We start from the raw sequence: 21,586 nt of genomic DNA on the forward strand, positions 1-21,586 counted from the left end.
ACATACACATAAAATAAATGTAATAAATATTTTATGAAAATTTCCCAAGCCAAACACCTTCCCACTCGGAACTCTTTCTTCTCATGAACTTCCTGTACCTTGTCTTCGCTCTTGCATTGCTTTGGCAGACGCTGGCCGGGTCCTCCCGAATGCTATGGTGAGCTGCAACCCTAGCGTGAGGCGCTTCCAACCACTTTTTGTTGTTTTTGTGGTTGGTTGTTTGTTGTTATTGTTGCTATTATTATTATTATTATTATTATTATTATTATTATTATTATTATCATTATTATCATTATCGGCTTTGGGCAGGAGTCTTGTCATGCCGTCTGGCTAGTCTCGAACTCTCTATCCAGATACCAGGGCAATCCGCCTAGGGCTCGGCGGCGCTTCAGTGAAATCCTACCCAGATACACTTAGCACAACCTTGGCGGAGCTGCCGGGATCACCCAACTTGCCCAGCAGCTGGGGAGGTTCAGCCGCTGAACCTCCGGGGGCGGGTGCAAGAGAATGACACTGCGTTAGACCAATCGCTGCGGGGGCGCCGGCCGCCAGACCCAATCACAAGCGAGCTAGGGAGGCGGGTGGCAGCTCGGGCCGAAGATTACCACCTCCAAGCCGAGTGATGATGCTCGGCGACCGAGCCACCACTAGGGCCCAAAGAACCAGAGTGCAGCGAAGCGGGGAGCGGAGGAGACTGAGTCCAGGGCCACTAAAGCCCCGGAGGTGTGCTTATCTATCTTTGGCTTCTAACAGACCTCCAGTGTCCCGTTCCAAGGGACGTCCCCCTCTCGCGGTCCAGTCCACCTCTCTGCCCTGTCCTTTGGCTGTCCCCAGCTGGAAAACCGTGCTGAAAAGACGGGGGCCGCTGCGCCCCGCACTGGGTAACCGAGAACACAGTGCTGAGCTCGGTCCAACCTGTGCCGTGCCTAGCAGGAAGACCTTAACCGTGGGGTGAGTTTTAAAAACGAAAACAGAAACTCCCCTTCCGATCGAGAGCTGCTTTTTACGAGGCCTTTAACCTGCAGCCAAAATAATAATAATTGCGTAACCTCCGGGTTCCCGGGCAACTTCATTGTTAACCTTGTGGGAACCAGCCCGTGCTATTCAGCTCGGCACTGTGAATATTAGATAAGCGGACTGGGGGAAAACTTAGTCCTGAGAGGCCCCGTTCCTCCTCGGAGAGAAATGGGGTACCCTCTCCCGGCAAGGACACTCTTAGAAATCTGGAACTCTTTTTTGCTTGCTCATGTTTATTTGTGACAGACACATTGTTCCAACTTCCCCACTTTTGAAAATTCAGCCTCTGGGATAAGAACTCAACGGATGATGATTTCTCTCCCCTGTTTCTCTCTCCCGCTCCCCGCCCCCGCCCCCCACTAGACTCCACCAGCCCGCTTGAGCAGATATGAAGATCTCATTCATCGAGCCCGCCATTCTCCTTTACGCCTTTGCTATGACGCTGACCATCCCGCTGACAGCGCAGTATGTGTACCGGAGGATATGGGAAGAAACCGGTAACTACACCTTTACCTCCAGTAGCAATGTCTCTGAATGCGAGCAAAACAAAAGCAGTTCCACCTTTGCATTCCAGGAGGTAAGAGAATGGAAACAGGTTCCAAACCAAAGAGGCTCTCTAGGGTGTGACCAGCGAGCCTCCCCCGCCCCCCCCCCCAAAACAATCAAATCAAGCGGCCTTCTCTCCGTTCCCATTTCGGTTAATAGTTTTTTTTTTCTTTTTTCTTTTTTTCGGAGCTGGGGACTGAACCCAGGGCCTTGTGCTTGCTAGGCAAGCGCTCTACCACTGAGCTAAATCCCCAACCCCGGTTCATAGTTCCTCTTAACACATTTAATCGGCTCTTTCTCTCTAATGCACCTCCACCTCGTCCCCACTCCCCTTATGGGACCATCTCTTTTATCCTTAGGCAATCTCTCTGCAGTCTCACCCAGTCTTCCTTGGCCTCTTGAAAACAAAAGTCTGGGAAATTGGACCAGAGTCAGCTCTCTCCCATGGGGGTGGGACAGCATTTGTTGAGGTCAGGAGGCTGTATGAGATAAGATAAGCCATGTGCCCTGGAGTTGAGTCCTGTGTCCACATCTGAACGGGCGAGTGCTTGTTTAAGCTCTAGGTATCCTAAAAAAAGGTTTTAGCCAGATATTGTGGGGCCTCCCTCAGTTGTATGTGTAACTGACAGCAGCTTTGTTGTCATTCTCCTGAGCCCTGAGTCAGGCTTTGTCGAAAGTCTATCAGGGTCCAGGAGATGACATCAGCTGTTTCTTTACTGGGCTGCATTTGCAAGCTCAGAACTGCTCTCGTTAGGGAATTTTGGACAAAAGGTTGGCGCTGCCTTCACTGGCACAGACGAGAGGAGGTAGAGACTGCTCAGCTGCCTTCCCTGATCTGAGGGTCTCTCCGTACTGACAAATGAACCTGGGGTGGGGACATGGCAGAGACCCCCCCCAGGGAAGGCCTGAGGCCTCCACAGCAGCCCTAAGGTAGCAGGTAGAAGCTGGATGGGGCAAAGTCCAGCTGTATGGTCAAGGCCTATCCTCACTCATATCCTCCTGCTGAGGAGAATTTTCTTGGAATAGAGCATTCTGACCAGCCATGGGGACAGCACAGTCATAAAGAGAAGGATAGGGGCCTCACCAGTGAGTGGTTCACTGTCCTCTACAAAGTCTGCTCAGGCCGATAATACAGCAGCACTCAGGAGGCTGGAGAAGGAGGGTTGTGGGTTCAAGGCCAGCCTGGCCTACCCTGTCTCAAGGTAATAATAAAGGGGAAGAAGGCTGGATAGACAGGCAGACAGGCAGACAGATGGATGGATGGACAGAAGAAGTTAAGTACAAGAGCCATGACGATGATGTCCAAGGGCCTAGGCTGGATTCCTCAGATCTTAAAACAGTTTGAAGATCTATCTTTCCCAGGACTGAGAAGGTTCCAGGGGCTCATTATTTCTGAGATTGAGTCGGGGATTGTTTTCAACCTTTCCAAGGTGACAGGGGCAAGCCTGACAGGGGTGGGGGGGAAGCCACCTGCTGCAGTATTGGGGGTAGGGGGTAGGGGTGGGAAGAAAGTACCTGTTCATGTTCTACACTGAAGGAAGACCAATGTTGGTTCCTCCAGCCCCAGTTGTTGACCAACACCACACCACACCACACACACACACACACACACACACACACACACACACACACACACACACAGAGAGAGAGAGAGAGAGAGAGAGAGAGAGAGAGAGAGAGAGAGCGCAAGCATAGAGCAGCGTGGTCTCATTTTACTTTTAGCCAAACTTTCAATTTGATGCTTCTTTTCCTGTTTTGTTTTGGTTTTTCAAGACAGGGTTTCTCTGTGTAGCTCTGGCTGTCCTGGAACTTGCTCTGTAGACCAGGCTGGCCTCAAACTCACAGAGATCCATTTGCTTCTGCCTCCCCAGTGCTGGAGTTAAAAGTGTGAGCCACACAGCCCGGCCAAGAGACTACTCATATTCCAGGTCTTGTTCCCCAAAGTTGGTGCCCTCAGATCTCTGGTGCTTTCCCTCAGAGTAGGGAAGTAGAAACCACTGCCCCACCCCACCCCTGCCCACCTCCATTCCCCTGTCCAGCCCTACCCTGCTGCCCATGACTGGGACAGGATCGGACAAGAAGGAGGCTGGCAGCTCCACTTTTGCATGCACCACTGCCTTCTGGGCCCTTTCAAGGCTGCCCTTGTATGGCTTCTCAGAGAACACCCTCAGCCCTCTGAATCTGAAAGCCTGGCCTCCTACTTAAGAGCTTCTATTCTAGCAACCTACTCTGTCGTACGATCTTGCCCCCCCACCCCCAATCCCTAAATATGGGGCTAGGAGTTTGTATACTGGTCACCCTAAAAAATAAGGAGCCAGCCTTGGGAGAGTACTAGAAAGTCAGGATTCCTTTCTTACTACCCCAAGTGCCATTGTGTGTAAAAGGACATTGTGCGTTAGGACAGGGAGCCCTGTCCTGATCGGCCATATTTGTTTTTCTTTCTTGTCTGAATCTGCATCTTGGTTGCTGTGATAAAACACTGACCAAAAACAACTTGGAAAGGGAGAGGGTTTATCTGGCTTACAGGTTAGAGCCCATCATGGAGGAAGGCAAGGCAGGAACCGGAAGCAGAGACCACGGGTGTTGCGGTAAATATTAAAAAATGCCTGTATCTTTCAGTCCGCCCCAGCGCCGGCATCCATAAGGCCCAGTGGCACCGCAGAGTACTTTTATCTCAGCGGCTCCACGCTGCCCCCAAATATTCTCTGGCCCGGGCGGTCCGAGAGCCGTTCCAGCGCGTCACCTTGCCACGCTGGTGTTTAGAGTTAGTTCCGGTACCCGTGAGGCCAAATAGAACGAACCATAATTTATCTCAGATTAGTGTCTCTCCCGGCGGCTCTCTGCTAGCCTCGAACTCTCTGGTTCCAGCTACCCGGTAAAATCAGGGCTCTGGGGGTTGGGGATTTAGCTCAGTGGTAGAGCGCTTGCCTAGGAAGCGCAAGGCCCTGGGTTCGGTCCCCAGCTCCGGAAAAAAAAGAACCAAAAAAAAAAAAAAAAAAAAATCAGGGCTCTGGAAGTCCAGCATGACAATCGAAGCTGACTATGACACATCCCAATAGCAAAGACACTAACATATGCCTGTGTGCTAGCATGTCCATTTCAGGGTGTGGAAAGAAGAATAAGCTTAACTAAACTTGGAGTGGTGGTGCAGGAGACAGAGGCCGGAAGATCCTGAGATCAAAACCAACCTGGGAAACTTTGTAAGACACCCTGTCTCAAAAGTCCAAGGGCCGAGGATATAGCTTAACACTAGAGGGCTACTTGGCATGCACAAAGCCTTGGGGTCAATCTTTGTCACTACCAAATAAGTCCTAAGAAACCTTACTGTACAACATCTGTAATCCCAGCACTAGGGAGAGAGAAGCAGGGAGTTAGAAGTTCAGGACCAACCCAGACTATATGGGGAGATTTTGTCTCAAAAACTAAAAGTAATTAAAGAATAAACTGAGCTCTCGCACCTATATTTGATAATTGAGAGTCTTTATGTTAAGGGAAAGTCTTATTTTCCAACCCTTTATATTAGCACAGACATATATGCATGTGTGTGTGCGTGTGTGTTTGTGTGTGTGTGTGTGTGTGTGTGTGTCTTAGTGTTCTATTGCTCTTATAAAGGAAAACATTTAACTGGGGCTGGCTTACAGTTCAGAGATTTAGTTTATTATCATGGAGGGAAGCACCATGGCACGCAGGCAGACGTGGTGCATGAGAGGAACTGACGGTTCTATATCTGGATCCACAGGCAGCAGCAGGAGGCAGCCACTAGGCCAGTCCTGAGCTTCTGAAACCTAGAAGCCCACCTCCATTGACACACATCCTCCAACAAGGTCACTCGTATTAGCAAGTGTCTATGGGGGCCATTTTTACTCAAATCACCACAACACACACACACACACACACACACACACACACACACACACACACACTTGTAATATTGCGGAGACTGGAGGATTACAAACTAGTGGACAGCCTGGTAAGAACTTGTCTCAAAAAACAAAAACAAAAACAAAAACCCTTTATTTTTGCCCTAATCTATTTTTTTCAATGTTCCAAGTTCTCGGAGCCTTGTGATCAGAAGTCTCGCCTCCATGTTTGTCCCCAGGCTTAATCTCCCTGGGGTCCTTACACCATAGTTACTGCTTTTGTCTAAGAAGTAAGAGACACGGGTCCCAGCCATGCTTGTTGACTTTTGTAGAGGGGAGGAATTTTCTAACCACTTGACATGCCCTTTCCTCGTTAAATAATTACTTCTCAAGCAGTAAATTAATGACAGGAGCCTGATAACAGAGACCTTTTCTGGGGCAACTTTTTTAAAAGATGTTTTTATTTTAAGTGTACGGATGTTTTGCCTGTGTCTGTGTGTCTGATGTACGTATAGTGCACTCAGAGGGCAGAAGAAGGCATCAGATCCCCTGAGACTGGTGTTACAGGTCGTTGCGAGCCACCAGGTAGGTGCTGGGAACTGAACTCAGGACCTCGGTGAGAGCAGCCGGCGCTCCTAACCACTGAGCCATCTCTCCAGATGTCCCAATTATAACTCCAGATGGAGCTGTCAACTTTGCGTTCATCTTGTTAAAGATCTTGTCCCTTTTTTTAAACAAACAAACAAACAAACAAACAAACAAAAAACAACATTTTTCCCCAGACTACAGAGGAGGGCCTGGCTGTTCACGACTGGGTGAGGACTAACAGGAGAAGGACAGACAGACTTGGGTACACCAGTATAAGTGAGAACAGGAACCCCAAGGGGAAAGCCTGCTTGAGACATTGGTTAAAAGATGGCCTTGTATCCATTTATTCAGTAAACCCAATGGCTACTGTAACTATGTAAGGCAGGCTCATTGAACAGGCGAGACTGAGGACTGAACCTGCCCAGGCCTTGGGCAACTCAGATGTCTTCAATGTTAACCCTCCCAAAGAAAGTAAGTTTTTATTCCCTCTTATCAGAAGAAGTAGTGACAGACACAATCATTTGGTAGTGTCCTCTACTGCTTTGCAAGTGGCAGAGGCCTTATCTCCCTCAGCCATGAGTTCATTCAGTGCCCAGGACCCATGACACCGAGGGTAAGCAGACAAAAGTCTGGCCTCCTGTGGGTTAGGTTAGTGTGGGACAGAAAATGTTTTTAATGGCTCATTAATTCTCAGTCTGCTTTCTGACAGCATGGGTCTTTCATTCTTCACACCCAGTATTTCCCGTTGTAAATGTGTCCCATGCCCCCAGGAGTCAGACAAAACAAAGACATGGAAAACACACTATGTCTTTATTTTATTTTATTTGCATTGGTGTTGTGCTCTGCCTCCCTGTGAGGGCGTCAGATCCCCTGGAACTGAAATTGCAGACAGTCGTGAAGTGCCGTGTGAGTGCTGGGATTTGAACCTGGGTCCTTTGAAAGAGCAGCCAGTGCTCTTAACCGCTGAGCCAGCTTTCCAACCTCCACAATATGCCTTTAGAAGACTTTTTAAATGATTGTGTGTGTGTGTGTGTGTGTGTGTGTGTGGTTTTTTTTTTTGTTTTGTTTTGTTTTTGTTTTTTTCTGAGTTGGGGACCGAACCCAGGGCCTTGTGCTTGCTTGGCAAGCGCTCTACCACTGAGCTAAATCCCCAGCCCGTGTGTGTGTGTGTTTTACCTGCATGCATGTATCCGCACTGTGTACATGCCTAGGTGCCTGCCGAGGCAAGAAGAAGCTGCTGGATCCCCTAGAAGTGGAGTTAGGTATCCCCATGTGGATGGCGGGAATCAAACCAGGGTCCTCTGCAAGAACAGCAGTGCTTCTAACCACTGCGCCATATCTCCAGCCCCACATAATGCCTTTAAATAGCCCCCAATTCAAGTGACTGCCATCGTGTCACAGCTCCCCAAGTGCGTGCCCTTGTGTACACATGGCCTCTTGTCTATTGTCATTGTATTCTCGGTCCATGGCTACAACTGTCTTAAGCAGTGTGAGACTCTTCTTCTGGATCGATCTCATTGTTTCTATAGTAAGTGAAGGAGTCTATTCTCACTAGTTCTGTCCGTGGACACAAAGATTAAAAGGGGGCAGAGGTCCGCTTAGTTAGAGACTTCCACGCAAATATACGTGAAGTGTGTATGTTCCCTCCGCTCCCGTGGCTCAGGCAAGAAGACCCATCACAGCAAGGGGCAGCATCACTCTGGGCTTAGAATAGGAGTCACAACGATCTCTCAGTGCAAATGGTTCACGGGGGTAGGGTGGGAGTGGGAAAATACGATTCTACCGCCAGCACCAGAGTCTGTGCATGCACCTGTCCCTTGTATGGACAGACATGACAAGGCAGATATTTTTGTTTTTGTGGCATTGAGTCCCTACCATGCTTGATTTGTGGGGCCCATGATGAAGTGTGAGTGTATTACCTTCTAACGTGTGCTTTGAGAACCACATGAAAACTTAATTGGCATTGTCCCCTCACATACCCGAGGCCTCCCTACTGTCCCCTCACATACATACCCAAGGCCTCCAGCTCATAAGCAGGGGCAACACTGCAGTCTTTTTATGATCATAGTATCGTGAACCCCGTATCTTTGTCCTTGCAGGAAGTTCAGAAAAAGGCATCTCTCTTCAGCCTGCAGGTGGAAATAAGTGGGTTAATTCCTGGTCTAGTGTCTACCTTCATGCTTTTATCGAGTAGCGACAACCACGGACGGAAACTTCCCATGGTCCTGTCATCTCTTGGCTCTCTGGGAACCAACCTTTGGCTGTGTGCGATGTCCTACTTTGACCTTCCCCTCCAGCTTCTGGTAGCATCCACCTTTATTGGCGCCCTCTTTGGGAATTACACCACGTTCTGGGGAGCTTGCTTCGCCTACATTGTGGATCAGGAGAAAGAATACAAGCACAGAATCATCCGCATAGCCGTCCTGGATTTTATGCTGGGAGTCGTTACTGGGCTAACAGGCCTGTCGTCTGGCTATTTCATCCGAGAGCTGGGTTTTGCGTGGTCCTATTTCATTATTGCCGTAGTTGTTCTAGTCAACCTGGCCTACATTCTATTTTTCCTCAGTGATCCCATAAAGGAGTCTTCATCTCAGATAGTCACTATGTCCTGTAGTGAAAGCCTCAAGGACCTATTTTACCGGACTTACATGCTGTTTAAAAATGGTTCCTGTAAGCGGCGTTCTTTGCTCTGTCTGCTGATTTTTACCCTTGTCGTCTATTTTTTTGTGGTCTTCGGCATCACCCCGGTTTTCACACTCTATGAGCTGGGTCCTCCGCTCTGCTGGAATGAGGTCTACATAGGCTATGGCTCAGCTTTGGGCAGCCTCTCCTTCCTGAGTAGTTTCCTGGGCATCTGGCTGTTCTCTTACTGTTTGAAGGATATTCACATCGCCTATGTCGGCATTTTTACCACGATGGTGGGAATGATGCTCACCGCCTTCACCAGGACCACTCTGATGATGTTTTTAGGTAAGTTACAAACGTGTCTGACTTTATGGGAAACGAATCCAGTCCGTTAGGAGGAGGGGGTTTGCACTCAGTACAAAGCCACGAACCCTATTCTATTTCAACATAAACAGTTAGCTTGCCAGAAGCCAAGAATCAGAAAGACAGATTTACCAAGGTATGACAAATACACAGAATCAACGTGATTTTCCAAATTTCATATTTGCCAAAAATATGCTGAGGGACATTTTTGTGTGTGTGTGATTCAGTTCTTGAGTGCAGCCTCCACTGAAATGAGTGTTCCTTAGAATCCTGCGTTGGAAAGGGCCGTGGAATTGGAATATGGAATCTTGGTCCAAGTCAGTCGTTTCTACCACAAAGGTATTAAGTCCTTGCCGCTTGCCAGAGAAACAGTTTGAAGAAGCAGAATTAGATTCGACTTCCTCCCGTATTGCTGGGTGATGTTGGCATGATTGTCCCTCTGGGCCCTTCCTCTGATGGGCACAGGGATGCTTCATTCCGAGGCTTTTATATGAGTCTTGGAGAACTAGAAAGCACTAGAGCAGTGCCTTTTAGATAGGAGAAGCTACGCCCCCGCTTCCCAAAGAGCGCCAAGATCATATTAAGTCAACGTATGCACGTGAATACTCTGGGAAATGTAAATATGTTATTGCAAAAGCAAATGCCATGATTTAGTGACATGTCTAAAAATGGTTCTATTGAGGGGTTGGGGATTTAGCTCAGCGGTAGAGCGCTTGCCTAGCTAGCGCAAGGCCCTGGGTTCGGTCCCCAGCTCCAAAAAAAGAGAAAAAAAAATGATTCTTTTGAGAAGGATAGTTTAAAGCTGCCTGTGACGGAGCACTCCTTTAATCCCAGAATCCGGGAGGCAGAGGTAGGGGTTGGGGATGGTTCCATGTGAGTTTGAGGGCAGCCTGGTCTACATAGTAAGTTCCAGATTTGCCAGGGCTGCACAGTGAGACCTCTGTCAAAACAGACAAAAGCCACACACACACACACACACACACACACACACACACACACACACACAATTTAAGAGCAGAGGCAATTGTGTTCTTAGTTTTCCAGCCACAAGACAATAAGGAACCGGCTTTTCTATAAAGGAATCCTTAGAGTAAGGGGATAAAGGCCCCGGTCCTAAGAATAAAAGCATATAAAAGGAGCTAGAGGGATGGCTCAGCAGTTAAGACAGGTACTGCCCTTACAGAGGACGTGAGTTCAGTTCCCAGGCTCATGACCACTGGTCTTGGGGATATAGCACCCTCTTCTGCCCCCATGGGCATATATACATATACTTGGGACACACACACACACACACACACACACACACACACACACACACACGAGAGAGAGAGACACAGAGTAAGAGAAATGAAAATAATATTTTTAAAATGGGCAAAAGTTAGTTAATAGTCCAAAACTTATTACACCATTAGAAAAGTAGGCAGACGGCTCTCACCTGGATCCAATAGTCTGTGAATACTATTTGTAGGACCAAAACCAGAATTCTAGAATAAAACAAGCCTCAGATAACTGGCCAGCAGTCTGTTAATTTATTGGGCACTGCAGTTATCTGGATCTTGAGCGGCAGTGAGGGTGTTCATAGGAGGAAGTGTCTAAGAGGGCGAGCATCCGACTCAGCCTGGTTTGCTCTGTGCGGGCGAGCATCCGACTCAGCCTGGTTTGCTCTGTGCGGGCGAGCATCCGACTCAGCCTGGTTTGCTCTGTGCGGGCGAGCATCCGACTCAGCCTGGTTTGACTGCATCATTTGTTTCTCTCACAGTCCGAATATCGTTCTTTTTCACCATCATGCCACTTTCCATTCTGAGGTCCATGCTGTCAAAGGTGGTCCACTCAACGGAACAAGGTGAGTCTACTTTAAAGCCTGTAACCAATGTACCAGCGTCAGCTATTACAATCGATGTGCAAGGGCCTTCTTTTTTTTTTTTCTTTTTTTTGGTTCTTTTTTTTTTTTTGGTTCTTTTTTTTTTTTTTTTTTTGGTTCTTTTTTTCCGGAGCTGGGGACCGAACCCAGGGCCTTGCGCTTCCTAGGCAAGCGCTCTACCGCTGAGCTAAATCCCCAACCCTCAGACTCTTAACTCTTAGGGGTAGCAGGAATTGTTATTCTTTTTCATTTATTTATTTATTTATTTATTTATTTATTTATTTATTTATTTATTTATTTTCGGAGGTGAGGCCGAACCCAGGGCCTTGCGCTTGCTAGGCAAGTGCTCTACCACTGAGCTAAATCCCCAGCCCCTGGGCCTTCTTTTGAAGGAAGCACCCGGGCTTTGTTAGAAGCTGGCTTCCACTCAGGCAGAGGGGCCCTGCTTGGGGACCCTGTTTTAGAAGGTCCCTCTGGCCTTGTCTCAGAAGAAGAAAAGAGACCTTGGAGCCAAGAGGTTTTCCTCTACCCTCTCTAGCTGCAATCTGGTTACTGGGGCCAGATCTGGCTCATGTCTACAGAGTGCCTGGATGATCCTCTTCCGTGGACTGTGCCCAGCCCCCATGCCCTCCCTCTCCAACAAAGTGGGGGGAGGGGTGACTCCCGATAGGCAGGTCTGTCCTGACCTTGGAGTTGTACGACACTTGGATGTGAATGTTCCCTTCTGAGGGGAAGTCAGACGGGGTAGGTTGCAGGCTTCGGACAGCTCGCTCATTGCTGTCTGGTTTCCAGATGGAGCTCTTGAAAAGCCTGGTATTGTGTGTCCCCATCCATTGCATGTGGCCTCCCACAGTCTAGAGACACAACATACTTTATCCTTAGTGGGTTTGTTAGCTAAGAAACGTGGCATACGTATGAAGATTTCAGTCAAACATTATTTTGACCAAAAATTCATGAAACTAATTAAACCAATTTTAGGCTGCATATAACTTGCATATAATGGTGAAACCGTAGGCTTTCACCATCTCTAGATGACCCGTAGTACCTAAGACGATATAAATGTTTGAATAGTCGTATTACTGTTTACTGTTGTTTAGGGAATAATGACGAGAAAGAAAGATCTGTGCATGTTTAGTGCCTAACTGTAGGTTTCATGGGAGGTTGGCAGAACCTTGGGATGTTGAAGCCCATGGACCAGGGCCATCCATGCTTAGAAGGTGACAGTAACTTTCAGTTACATCCTTGCCTTGGGCCCCAGAAATGCTTTGTTCTGGGCTTGAATCTGAGGTCAAGTTGGAAACTTGGTTCAAGCCGAGGGGATTCCATGGAATGTAATACAGAGGGGCGGGCCGTGTGGAGGCAGCCAGAGAGGTGGCCCAGAGAGCGGGGCCCAGACGAGAAGCACCACAGCCTCGTGCTGCTTCTTTCCCTTCACCAAGTGCAAGGTGGCCGATGGGAGCACAGAAGACTAGAGCTTTGGAGGTGCAGGTAAAGAATCACCACACGGCGTAGATGGGAAGAGCCTTACACAGGTGCTGACATGTATGGCGCTGTCCTCCCTCAGTATTCTGTATCATCAGACTTAGTACTTTTCCTGTCTTGTATCTTAGCCTTGAACGAATGTTCTTAGGGTATTCGTGACTCACTCGTAATAGCGCACCCGCATTTGTGTCCGTTTAGTCAATGCTGGGGAAAACTGCATACTTCACTCAGGTATAAAATATGACCATTGGTTCTTGGCCTCTCGTAAACTGAAGCTTTGTCTTCCTCGAAGGCCTTCATGGACTGTGTTGTGATGATTCTTGTCTTAGTTATGGTTTTATTGCTGTGGAGAGACACCGTGACCAAGGCAACTCTCATACATAAAATATTTAATTGGGGCTGGCTTAGAGTTTCAGGGGTTCAGTCCGTTACCATGATGGTGGGAGCATGACAGTGTCCAGGCAAATGTGGTGCTGGAGGAGGAGCTGAGAGTTCTACATCTTTTGGGTTTTTTGTTTTTTTTTTTTTTTTTTTTTGTTCTTTTTTTTTGGAGCTGGGGACCAAACCCAGGGCCTTGCGCTTCCTAGGTAAGCGCTCTACCATTGAGCTAAATCCCCAGCCCCTGGGGTTTTTTTTAAAGACTTATTTTATTTATATGAATACACTGTAGCTAGTGTGTCTGATACACCAAAAGGGGGCATTAGATCCCTTTACAGATGGTTGTGAGCCACCATGTGGTTGCTGGGATTTGAACTCAGGACCCCTGGGAGAGCAGTCAGTGCTCTTAGCCGCTGAGCCATCTCTCCAGCGAGAGTTCTACATCTTGATCAGAAGGCAGGCTCTCAGAGATTCTCATTCCACACTAGGCAGAGCCTGAGTCCTAGGAGACCTTAAAGCCTGCCCACACAGTGAAGCACTTCCTCCCGCAAGGCCACACCTATTCCACTGAGGCCACACACTAGTGCCACTTCCCCTGGGCCAAGCATATTCAAACCACCACAGTTACCTAGAGAGCACTTAGGAACAGAAAACTCTATAAAGGTGTCATGGACAAACAGGGCCCTTGACTTCCACAGTGGTTTCTCTGATGGGACACCAAAGGAGTAACAACAGAAGAAAAATAATTCAGTTAAGGGGCTGCGAGATGGCTCAGTGGTTGAGAGCACCGGCTGCTCTTCAGATCTCCCTTCTGTTCTCAGCACCCACATGGTGACTCAGAGCCACCTGTAACTCCAGTTCCAGGGGATCTAATGCCTTCTTCTGGCTTCCACGGGCACCAGGCGTGCATGTGTTACATACACTGCTGCAGGCCAAACATGAATATACATAAAATAATAATCTTACTTGTATCCCTAACCTAAGAAATATTTTAGATAGTGGTCAAATTTCACTTTTAAAAAAATGGCGACTTTGTGAAAATACGATACACTTTAGAGTAATCAAGGGAGAGGGGACAGATCACAGAGGCCAGCAGGTGCCAACCACTCTCTGCTAGCTGAAATCTCAGTGTTTGGAGGCGAGGGCACAGCTCAGTGGGAAAGCACATGTTTCAGAAACCAGGATGGAGAGAAAATAGCATTTTGGTAATGTTTCTGAAAAATCCCTGTCTTTAAAAGTCTTGTGACCTAGACTTGCTGTCTTGCTTTGGGGACATTCACAATCTCAGGGCGAGTATAAAGCAGGACATGATAAGATGGTTCTGACTTCTGAGTTGCTTTTTTTTTAATAATTCTTTTTTTTTTTTTTTTGGTTCTTTTTTTTCCGGAGCTGGGGACCGAACCCAGGGCCTTGCGCTTCCTAGGTAAGCGCTCTACCACTGAGCTAAATCCCCAGCCCCTTAATAATTCTTTTTAAAGATTTATCTGTTTTATGTGCGTGGATGTTTTATCTCCATGCACGTCTATCTGCACAACAAAGGAAGTCATCTGTTGCCACAGGACTATAGCTGATGGTTGTGAGTCACCATGTGGGTGCTGGGAATTGAACTCAGGACCCCTGAAAGAGCAGCTAGTGCCTTTAGTCACTGAGCCATCTCTCTAGCCCAGTTGATTTTTTTTTTAAGTCTAGAAAGTACACTCATCCGAATGTACTTGATCCACCTTATGTCTACAACTATTCAACACGTTGGATTGCCCAGAGGAGTCAAGCAACAAGCTAGTGTCACTCTGAGATAGCATATTGGAGCAGACAGATGGCACCGGGCCTGACCTATTTACGTTAGAGAATGGATGGATTCCCTTATGTATCAGAACCAGCACTGTACAGTCAGATTTCTTACTGTAGCACTATTCCCAGGAATAGCAAGAAACATGAACAAAACATTGCCACTAAGCAGGTAGGAAAGCCAGTTGGACCACCTCTGGGCATCAGGGAAAACCATGAGGGCAGTGCATCTGCATGTACTGGGTGATTGAGGAGCGGAGGCCTGGGTTAAACCTTTATTCATTTATTTAACACATTTTTAAATGGCTACCAAGCATCAGGACAGCAGGGTCCCAAGGCCATCAGAGAAGCAGAACAGACGTGCACGTGGAACTGACAGAGTGGTAGCTCAGACAGGAGATACCTAAAGGCCCACACAGGAGTCTCTGTCTGTGGCTAGATTTCTGTCGACGCTTCAGGCTGTGGGAGGAGACACTGCAGTCTTCAAATGAGTCAGCTGCTGGCATTTTTGTCAACTTTCCCCTGGAGACATCGGAGCTCAGCTAGCTGGGGTTTTCGACATCTCTCCCCACAAGTCTGAGGGGAGCACCTTGGCTCAGATTATTCATTTGCAAAATGCATAGGTGACTTTGGCGGGGTGTGTGTGTGTGTGTGTGTGTGTGTGTGTGTGTGTGTGTGTGTGCGCGCGCGCGCGCGCGCGCGCATGCGCATGGAGTTGTTGTTTGAGACAAGAATGACCTTGGGGCTGGAGAGATGGCTCAGCAGTTAAGAGCACCGACTGCTCTTCCCAAGGTCTTGAGTTCAAATCCCAGCAACCACATGGTGGCTCACAACCATCTGTAATGAGATCTGATGCCCTCTTCTGGTGTGTCTGCAGACAGCTACAGTATACTCATAAAATAAATAAAGCTTTTTAAAAAAAAGACCTTGAATTTCTGCTCCTCCTGGGCACCGGGATTATGAGTGTGCCACCACGCCTGGCTTGGGCTGTGCTGACCTCTTTCATGCACTCTGCCATCTGAGCCACACGCCCAGCGCCTTCTCAAGGGTATTGAGAGGATGGCTTTTGTTCACCAAGTCCCAGCCCATTGCTCTTCTCAGTGAACAAGTTCTCTCGGTTCACTTTTCACTTCTGTAATTTATCTTTTCTTTCTCCCTCCACTCCTCTGCCCCAAACAGGTGTGCTGTTTGCTTGCATAGCTTTCTTAGAAACGCTTGGCGGCGTCACTTCGACCTCGGCGTATAATGGGATTTATTCAGCCACTGTTGCCTGGTACCCTGGGTTCGTCTTCCTGCTGTCCGCTGGCCTCCTGGTCCTCCCAGCCGTCAGTCTCTGGTAGGTGACTCTCTCCTCATTCCATCAATGGGCGATCCCGAATAATGGACTGGCTACCATCTACCAGCAACATGACACATGCTCTTGCATTTTGCTTCAGGGGATGCTTTTCTCAAGAATTATTGGTCAAGAATACACTTGTCGATAACTTGAGAATTTAAAATGAGACAGTGTCATTGGCTGTTGAGAACTAGTGGGGGAAGGTCTTAGGTCACAGACATAGAGGAGTCATTTTATGGGACTCTTAGCGTAACAACTGAACATCTTGGGGATATAGGAGAGAGAAAAACCTCAAGGAGTTTATTTTAGTAATTTTAGGTTCAGGATACATAAGAAATCAGTTCAAGATGCCAGGATATACCTGTTACACAGAACTTTTATAATTTATTAAAAGCCACGTATGGGTGGGAAAGTCAGAATCTTGGTAACTTATGTATCTCTTAACCCACTCCAAATTCTTGTTTGTTTTTGTAGCATGGTCAAATGCATTGGCTGGGAAGAGGGAAGCTATACACTGCTCATCCATGACGAGCCCAGTGAGCACACATCAGACTCGTGACAGCAGCAATGCACACGCCCTGTGTGCGACTCCTGAAGAACTGCGACTCCTGAAGAACTGCTCCGCAGTCAGTATTTCACTAGCGATCCACGTGACAAAACCCTGTCTCCAACCAAGTGAGTTGGGAGGACACACCGAGCTCTGCTGCTTCTGGGGCCACCCAGCAGCACACTGGGTTCTTCAAAGAGCAGACCCCAGTACCGTCCTCACTTCTCCATGGACCAGAGAAACACAGTGGAGAGCAGAGGAATGCTTGCGAAACCTTGCTAAAACTTTAAAGCAATAACTTCACTGACATGCTCCAGTCTCCCATGAGGAGACTAAGGAGTTCTGACCTCAGTCTCTCCGTCTGCACAATGGGCTTGCTGGCCTCTCAGGGATTTTTTTGAAGACACAATGAGGAATTTTTATTTGCAATAATCACTGAAATGGAAATGTCTCAGGCATTTCTAGTTCTTCCTGGACTTGACTGACGTTTCAAGAGCCTGTCAAGGCTTTACTAATGGAATGAAAAATGAAGCACCTTTTAAAATGTGTTTTTCATTTTTCCTAGTGTTTTATTCTGTGACAAGCCTGATGATGTTTTTATATGTAATGAAGGGGGTGGGTAGAAAATCAGATTATAAATAAAATCGTCCTAATGTGAAAACTCAGCTGACAGCTCAGTGTGGTATTATCAGTCACTCGGTGGCACAGCAGAAGGCTGTCCCGGCCCCGGTCCCCCCTCCCCCGCTGGTTTTCCACCTCTGCTCCTCCCTTCCTCCCCCTCAGACTCAGACTCCATCCACACTGTGCTGAGGAGGACCTCTCTAAAACATGGATCTTATCTTTCCCAGCTACTGTTGCTCTTAGGGAAATAATCAGGCACGCATGTGACCTGACCCCACCCACTCCACATCACAACACCCCACACCCATTCTTAGATCCACCCTCGTCCCCCAAACCCACCTCCTTTCCTTTTTACACACTGTTCAGCTCATCCCTTCTCAGCCTTGCTTTCCCTGTGTGCCCAGGGTTCACCACGCCCCAGCCCATCTCTGCAGGGCTTCCACAGCCCTTTGTATGAACAAGAATGCCATTTTCCAATTTCTTTTCTTTTTCTTTTTCTTTTTCTTTTTTTTTTCCGGAGCTGGGGACCGAACCCAGGGCCTTGCGCTTGCTAGGCAAGCACTCTACCACTGAGCCAAATCCCCAACCCCTTTCAATGTATTTTTAAAGAGGTTTTTTTAGTGTGTGACTGCCCTGCCTCCTACCCCAAGTGAACTCTTGAGGTGGCTCCGTTTTGTCTGTGCACCGTATGTATGCCATGCTCAGAGGACATTAGCGGGTCCTGGAACTGGAGTTACAGACGGTTGTGAGCCACCGGGTGGGATGGGAACTAAACCCAGGTCCTCTGCAAGAGCAGCCAGTGCTCTAACCACTGACCTCTCCAGCCCAAGACCGTATTGCGTCCCTCCCAGTGGTCTCTTTGAGGACAGGGATGGTCTTTGCTCATTGTGTGCTCAGTAATGTTTGCAGAACTAAACTTGAAGGCTACAATTCCTTTGCATGTATCTGCAAGAGCTGTTTAAATTACAACTCTAATGGTTTGTGAAATAACCACGCCCCACTGGCTCCTAAGCCGAACCTGCAAACAGCAGTGTTACCCTTTCAGGTTGATTTATTTTGTTTCCAGACTTTTCCTGTGCAGGTGTGTGTCTGTGCCTGTGGATCCTCAATCACCACCCAATTTGGTTTTTAAAAAATGGGTCTTTCTCTGGTCTGGGGCTCTCCCAGGACCCAGGCCTGGCTGGCCAGTGAGTCAAGGGATCCTCCTGTTTTCTGCCTCCTCGGAACTGGGATTCCGACTCACCAACACGGCTGGCTTTTTAGATGGTGTCTGAGGGACCGACAGTGTCAGGGCTTCCCGTTGTCAACACAAGCGCTTTACCTAGCTGTACCCCCAGCCCCTTTATCAGATTTCTGTTTTCATATGTGATGATGCAGGCGCCATGACTTTTCTATAATCTGAGAAAACCCACTTAGGGTTATAAAACACTGCCAGGTGCAAGGCCCTGTATTTGATGCCAACACTGCAAAGCAGATGGGCAAACTCCCATCCACACCAGCGGCCCTCACCTGGACAGCCGCAGTGACTGCCCCTGAGACGTCAGGGTGATCTTACACAGGAGGGGCCACAGACAGCTGCTTGGGTGAGCAGAAACCTACTTGAGTTACTACTTTGAGGGGCTCAACTGCTGGCCCAGTAAGTGTGGCTGTCTCGTGTTCTCAAGTCTGTGTCATGGGAGTGGAGCGTGTTTCCAGGATGACCACACAACACCCAAATCAAAACGCACAGCATCAACAGTGTCTTCTTGTTCTCTCCATCACGATAGCTCACTGGCTTTTACCTGTGGTCAAAGTCCACACACACTAGGGTCTGGTCTTGAACCCAGCCAGAGGGTTTTACTGCAGGACGCTGCAGCAGTCACTTCAGTTTACTGTCAGCTACTGCCTTTGACCCTGCCTAACTGGTCAATTAGCCATCGCAGGCATTACGTCTCGAGGAAAAACAAAGTGTGTGAGAGTTAGGTAGTACCTAATACCCAGCTTCAGACATCTACCACCTGGTCCTGGAATGAGGCGTGGACCAAGGGGCTGAGAACAAGGGAGGGTTGCCTTGTGGTCAGCATTCTAAAGAGATGCCGGTATATTAGAACCCAGAGTGGGGGTGGGGGTGGGCAGGAAATGGGGAAGGAGGGAGAATTCCTCTGGTTTTATCCACAATGGGGTCTTTAGAAACTAACCCAGGGGAGTGGTGGGGGGTGGGGATTTAGCTCAGTGGTAGAGTGCTTGCCTAGCAAGCGCAAGGTCCTGGGTTTGGTCCCCAGCTCCGAAAAAAAGAAAAAGAAAAAAAAAAAAAAAAAAAAAAGAAACTAACCCGGGGCTGGCAAGATGGCTCCCCTGATAAAGGTGCTTGCCACGAAGACCAACAACCTGAGTTCAATGGTAGGAGAGAACTGACTCCTACAAGCTGTCCTGTGACAGGTTTGTGTGTGTGTGTGTGTGTGGTATGTGTGCACACCCACCCACCACACACACATACTAAACAGTAATTAATTTTAAAAATGTTTGAGAACTTCGCACAGTCTATTTTAATCAAATCCAACACCCCAAATTCCTCCCTAGTCCGGTCTCCATTGTAACCTCCCTACCCAACTTCTGACAGATTTTTGTTTCCAGACTCTTCGGGTCTTGGGAGTGGGGTGTGGTGGTCCGGGCAGGGATCCCACCTCTGAGATCCCAGCAGCTGTCAAGCGCTCGGAGCTGGTGAGATTTCGAGCGCACCCTACCTGCCTCGGCTCGGACTCTGGCTTGAGCTCACACAGGCCTGTGCTCGCTGCAGAGAACCTATGTGTAACTGCCTTTTTGTGTCTAGAAGAGCACTGTCTCCTTCAAGGACCCCAGTAAATGAACACGAAAAGGGGGAGATACCCCATCACCCAGGGGTCAGTGAGAAGGCAGCGAGCCTGTCTGTTTCCAGAGGCAGAAGGGACACACGGATGTGGCCACACTCCCATGTTAGAACCCACGTTCCTCCTGCTCCCCGCCACATCTTCCATGCCTCCCTCATCCTTAGTGTTAAGGATTTCCCTCAAATACTAATACTGTAATCAAACTGGGAGTGCCCCTCCCCCAGCCTCACTCCCCTAAGGGAGAGGGGTTGTGAGTTAATGAGCTTCCATGGGAATCCCTCGAGAGGGATGGATATTCCAGCCTCTTCCACCAGGTCCTTTAGGAGAATCCTTTTACACACAGGTTGTGAGCTGTGCTTGCCTGAGGCAGGCAGGCGGGCGGGCAGCAGGCGGGCAGGCAGGCAGGCGGGCGGGCAGGCAGGCGGGCATATGAAAGCATTTGTAACCAGTCTGTAATTGCACAACTCATGACTGCCGTCTGGACCAGGGCAGTGTGGCAGGACAGAGCCCTCTCCTGCCCTTAAGTCCTTGTTGACAGACAGAGTGGAATTAAGGACAGCCTGTCAGTGTCTGCTGGAGAACTGCTTGGTGTTGGGAGTACTGAGGGAGGAGGGCACGGAGCCCTTTTCCATCAGATCTGGGACCTTCCTGTAAAGGGCCTCCCACACTAAGACTGATAACTCAGAAGCAGAACAGGAGCAAGGAGACCAGTAACCCATGCTCCAGCACAGCAGAGGACCAAGAGGAAGAATCCTGGGCATATGCAAATTTCAAGGAACCCAAATAATTTCCAAACTGCAAGAAAAGACCACAGACTCCAGGTTAGGAACCAGTAGTTTGTGTCCCAGCTCTAGACTGTTCATTAGAAGCTTTCCTGGGACAGGAAGGCCACCACTTTAATATAAACCATGAAGAGACATGGCAGATGCCTGGGACCCTGGCACTTTGGAGGCTGGAGCAGGAAGACTAGGAGTTCAAGGACAGCCAAAAATGAAAACCAAGGGGTTGGAATGATGGCTCAGCAGTTCCGAGCATTGGCTGCTCTTAGAGAACCCAGGCTTGACCGCCAGCACCCACATGGTGGCTCACAACCATCTGTAACTCCAGTTCCAGGGTGGCTGAGGCCTCCTCCTGACTTCTGCAGACACCAGGCACACACATGGTCAGACACACATGCAGGCACTCATACACACAAACTCAGATTTCTTTAAAAATAGAAAACAAAATTCCTTTGTGTCACTTGACCACACACTAATGTCCTATGCACCGCAACAGATACTCAGCTGCATTCTGCATTCCACCCACTGAATGGCTGTAGCAGTCCAGACCACAAGGTGCCACCCAAAATATCTGCAGTGCTTTATCAAGTATTTCAAGTCCGAAACTCAGGTGATAAAGACGCTCTGAAGAAGCTAATAATCGAATACTTCAGATCTAGTAAAAAAAAAAATGATCCATTTACTAGTGTTCTGAAAACCTTAAGGTCTTTGTTTTTGACAGGGTCTCACTGTGTACTTCTGGCTGGTCTGGAACTCGCTATGTAGACTAAGCTGGCCTGAAAATCCCAAATATCTACCTGCCCTGCCTCTCCAGTGTGGAGACTGAAGTGTGCATTACCACACCCAGGAAAAACTTGAGTTTTTATAGACCAGTTCTATTAACAATATTTTAAGGACCATTATGTTGAAAATGTATTATAAAAAAGTAGTATGGAATTATCCATGGGTATAT

The 21,586-nt window shown here is 48.2% G+C and overlaps 1 protein-coding gene across 2 annotated transcripts; it reads left to right on the forward strand.

Moving 5' to 3' along the window:
* The first annotated feature begins 572 nt into the window (after nucleotides 1-572).
* Nucleotides 573-17,053, forward strand: Slc46a3 (solute carrier family 46, member 3). 2 transcript variants are annotated; one of them, XM_006248833.5, is made up of 6 exons: nucleotides 573-723; nucleotides 1,381-1,594; nucleotides 8,111-8,981; nucleotides 10,759-10,842; nucleotides 15,685-15,841; nucleotides 16,316-17,053. In XM_006248833.5, the coding sequence occupies exons 2-6, from the start codon at nucleotides 1,406-1,408 to the stop codon at nucleotides 16,398-16,400; spliced, it is 1,386 nt and encodes a 461-aa protein (XP_006248895.1). In that variant the 5' UTR covers nucleotides 573-723; nucleotides 1,381-1,405; the 3' UTR covers nucleotides 16,401-17,053. The 2 variants fall into 2 exon arrangements, with proteins under 2 accessions (XP_006248895.1, NP_001020139.1); NM_001024968.1 differs by having other exon boundaries at nucleotides 631-951.
* The last annotated feature ends 4,533 nt before the right edge of the window (nucleotides 17,054-21,586 follow it).

The sequence above is a fragment of the Rattus norvegicus genome, chromosome 12 (assembly GCF_036323735.1).
Source record: "Rattus norvegicus strain BN/NHsdMcwi chromosome 12, GRCr8, whole genome shotgun sequence".
Classification (NCBI taxonomy): Eukaryota; Metazoa; Chordata; class Mammalia; order Rodentia; family Muridae; genus Rattus; species Rattus norvegicus.

Excerpts from the sequence above, each read along its gene's own strand:
- Slc46a3 (XM_006248833.5), top strand. The coding sequence starts at position 1,406 with ATGAAGATCTCATTCATCGAGCCCGCCATTCTCCTTTACGCCTTTGCT. Across the intron at positions 1,595-8,110 it reads CCACCTTTGCATTCCAGGAG|GAAGTTCAGAAAAAGGCATC; the intron begins GTAAGAGAATGG and ends TTGTCCTTGCAG. Across the intron at positions 8,982-10,758 it reads CACTCTGATGATGTTTTTAG|TCCGAATATCGTTCTTTTTC; the intron begins GTAAGTTACAAA and ends TTTCTCTCACAG.